This window comes from Monopterus albus, unplaced genomic scaffold, assembly GCF_001952655.1.
Source record: "Monopterus albus unplaced genomic scaffold, M_albus_1.0 scaffold1511.1, whole genome shotgun sequence".
In the NCBI taxonomy this organism is placed as follows: Eukaryota; Metazoa; Chordata; class Actinopteri; order Synbranchiformes; family Synbranchidae; genus Monopterus; species Monopterus albus.
In genome coordinates this window covers 1-2,064 of record NW_018129387.1, presented here as the reverse complement: position 1 = coordinate 2,064, position 2,064 = coordinate 1, and the positions used below count along the sequence as shown (strand labels likewise).

The 2,064-nt window shown below is 44.3% G+C and overlaps 1 protein-coding gene across 1 annotated transcript; it reads left to right on the top strand.

Annotated features, from left to right (window-relative positions):
- The first annotated feature begins 187 nt into the window (after nucleotides 1-187).
- LOC109953830 (zinc finger protein 45-like) lies at nucleotides 188-2,010 on the top strand. The gene is given in 2 exon segments (XM_020589283.1): nucleotides 188-1,372; nucleotides 1,374-2,010. Coding segments are annotated over 2 exon segments (1,239 nt in total). The 5' UTR covers nucleotides 188-274; the 3' UTR covers nucleotides 1,515-2,010.
- Nucleotides 2,011-2,064: the final 54 nt, after the last annotated feature.

The window sequence follows — 2,064 nt, the reverse complement described above, 5'->3', positions numbered from 1 at the left end:
TGAGAGGCCGTATGTTTGCAAGACGTGTGGGAAAAGATTCAAACAGTCATCAAATTTGAAGGCTCATTTAAGGACCCACACAGGTGAGAGGCCGTATGTTTGCAAGACGTGTGGGAAAGGATTCAAGCAGGCATCAGACTTGAAGGTTCATTTAAGAAGCCACACTGGGGAGAGGCCGCATTCCTGTAAAACATGTGGGAAGTGTTTCACGCACAAGGGTCACTTGTTGCGCCACCTGAGAACCCACACAGGTGAGAGGCCGTATGTTTGCAAGATGTGTGGGAAAGGATTCACGCGGTCATCATACCTGAAGGTTCATTTAAGAAGCCACACTGGGGAGAGACCGTATGTTTGCAAGAGGTGTGGGAAAGGATTCAAGCAGGCATCACATTTGGATGCTCATTTAAAAAGCCACACTGGGGAGAAGCTGTATTCCTGTAAAACATGTGGGAAGAGTTTCACAACAAACAGTCACCTTCTGATCCACATGAGAATCCACACAGGGGAGAGGCCGTATGTTTGCAAGACGTGTGGGAAAGGATTCACGTTGTCATCAGATTTGAAGGTTCATTTAAGGACCCACACTGGGGAGAGGCCATATTCCTGTAAAACATGTGGAAAGAGTTTCACAAAAAACAGTACCCGTTTGATCCACATGAGAATCCACACAGGGGAGAGGCCGTATGTTTGCAAGATGTGTGGGAAAGGATTCAAGCAGGTATCACATTTGGATGCTCATTTAAAAAGCCACACTGGGGAGAAGCCTTATTCCTGTAAAACATGTGGGAAGAGTATCACAACAAACAGTGATCTTTTGATCCACATGAGAATCCACACAGGGGAGAGGCCGTATGTTTGCAAGATGTGTGGGAAAAGATTCAAGCAATCATCAAGTCTGAAGGTTCATTTAAGAAGCCACACAGGGGAGAGGCCATATTTTTGCAAGACGTGTGGGAAAGGATTCAAGACGCCATCAAGTTTAAATGTTCATTCACGAACCCATACAGGGGAGAGGCCATATGTTTGCAACACCTGTGGGAAAGGATTCAAGCAGTCATCAAGTCTGAAGGTTCATTTAAGAAGCCACACAGGGGAGAGGCCATATTTTTGCAAGACGTGTGGGAAAGGATTCAAAATTTCATGTTCTTTGAAGGCTCATTTACGGACCCACACAGGGGAGAGGCCATATGTTTGCAAGACCTGTGGGAAAGGATTCAAGCAGTCATCAAGTCTGAAGGTTCATTTAAGAATCCACACAGGGGAGAGGCCATATGTTTGCAAGACCTGTGGGAAAGGATTCAAGCAGTCAACAAATTTGAAGGTTCATTTAAGAAGCCACAGCGGGGAGAAGCCGTAGTCCTGTAGTAAAACGTGGCAAGTGTTTCATGCACAGGGGTCACTTGTTGGTCCATATGAGAACCCACACAGGTGAAAAACCATACTCCTGCAGCAGCTGTGGGAAAGATGCTACATTACAAGACACCAAATGCGACCCATATCTGATTTCCTTATGACAGTGTGAACAGCACAAAGCCAAATTTTTTATTTTTATTTTTTTTAAATCTGACCCAGGCCACTTTCATATGTGGTCCTAAATCGGATACATATCCGATGTTTTGCGATGCAACTTCAGTCTGAATGGCCAGGTCGCATGTCATGCGATATTTATTTTTTTTTTTATGTCGTTGAAATGCGACAGGCGTCACAAGTCACAATTCGGTGCTGGAGGAGGCGAGGGGTAATAAAAAAAATGGCAGACAACGGGTGATTCAGGTGGTGATAACGTTTCCCTTCTCACTCGGAAATTATTAATGAATTTGGTGTCCATGAAGCCCCTCACGGAATCCCACCAGTCCTGGTTCCGACTCCGCACCCACACATTCCTCTGTAAAGAGGTAGCAGCCACTGCTCCACAAAAGCCCATAAGCAATATTTGTGCTCTCCTTCTTCTTGATATTCTTCTTCTTATGTCTTTATGTTGATTGCAGAATGTCATGTACTGCTTTATATATACATATATATAGTTGTATTATGCTGCAATTAATGGACAAATATTGCAATTTG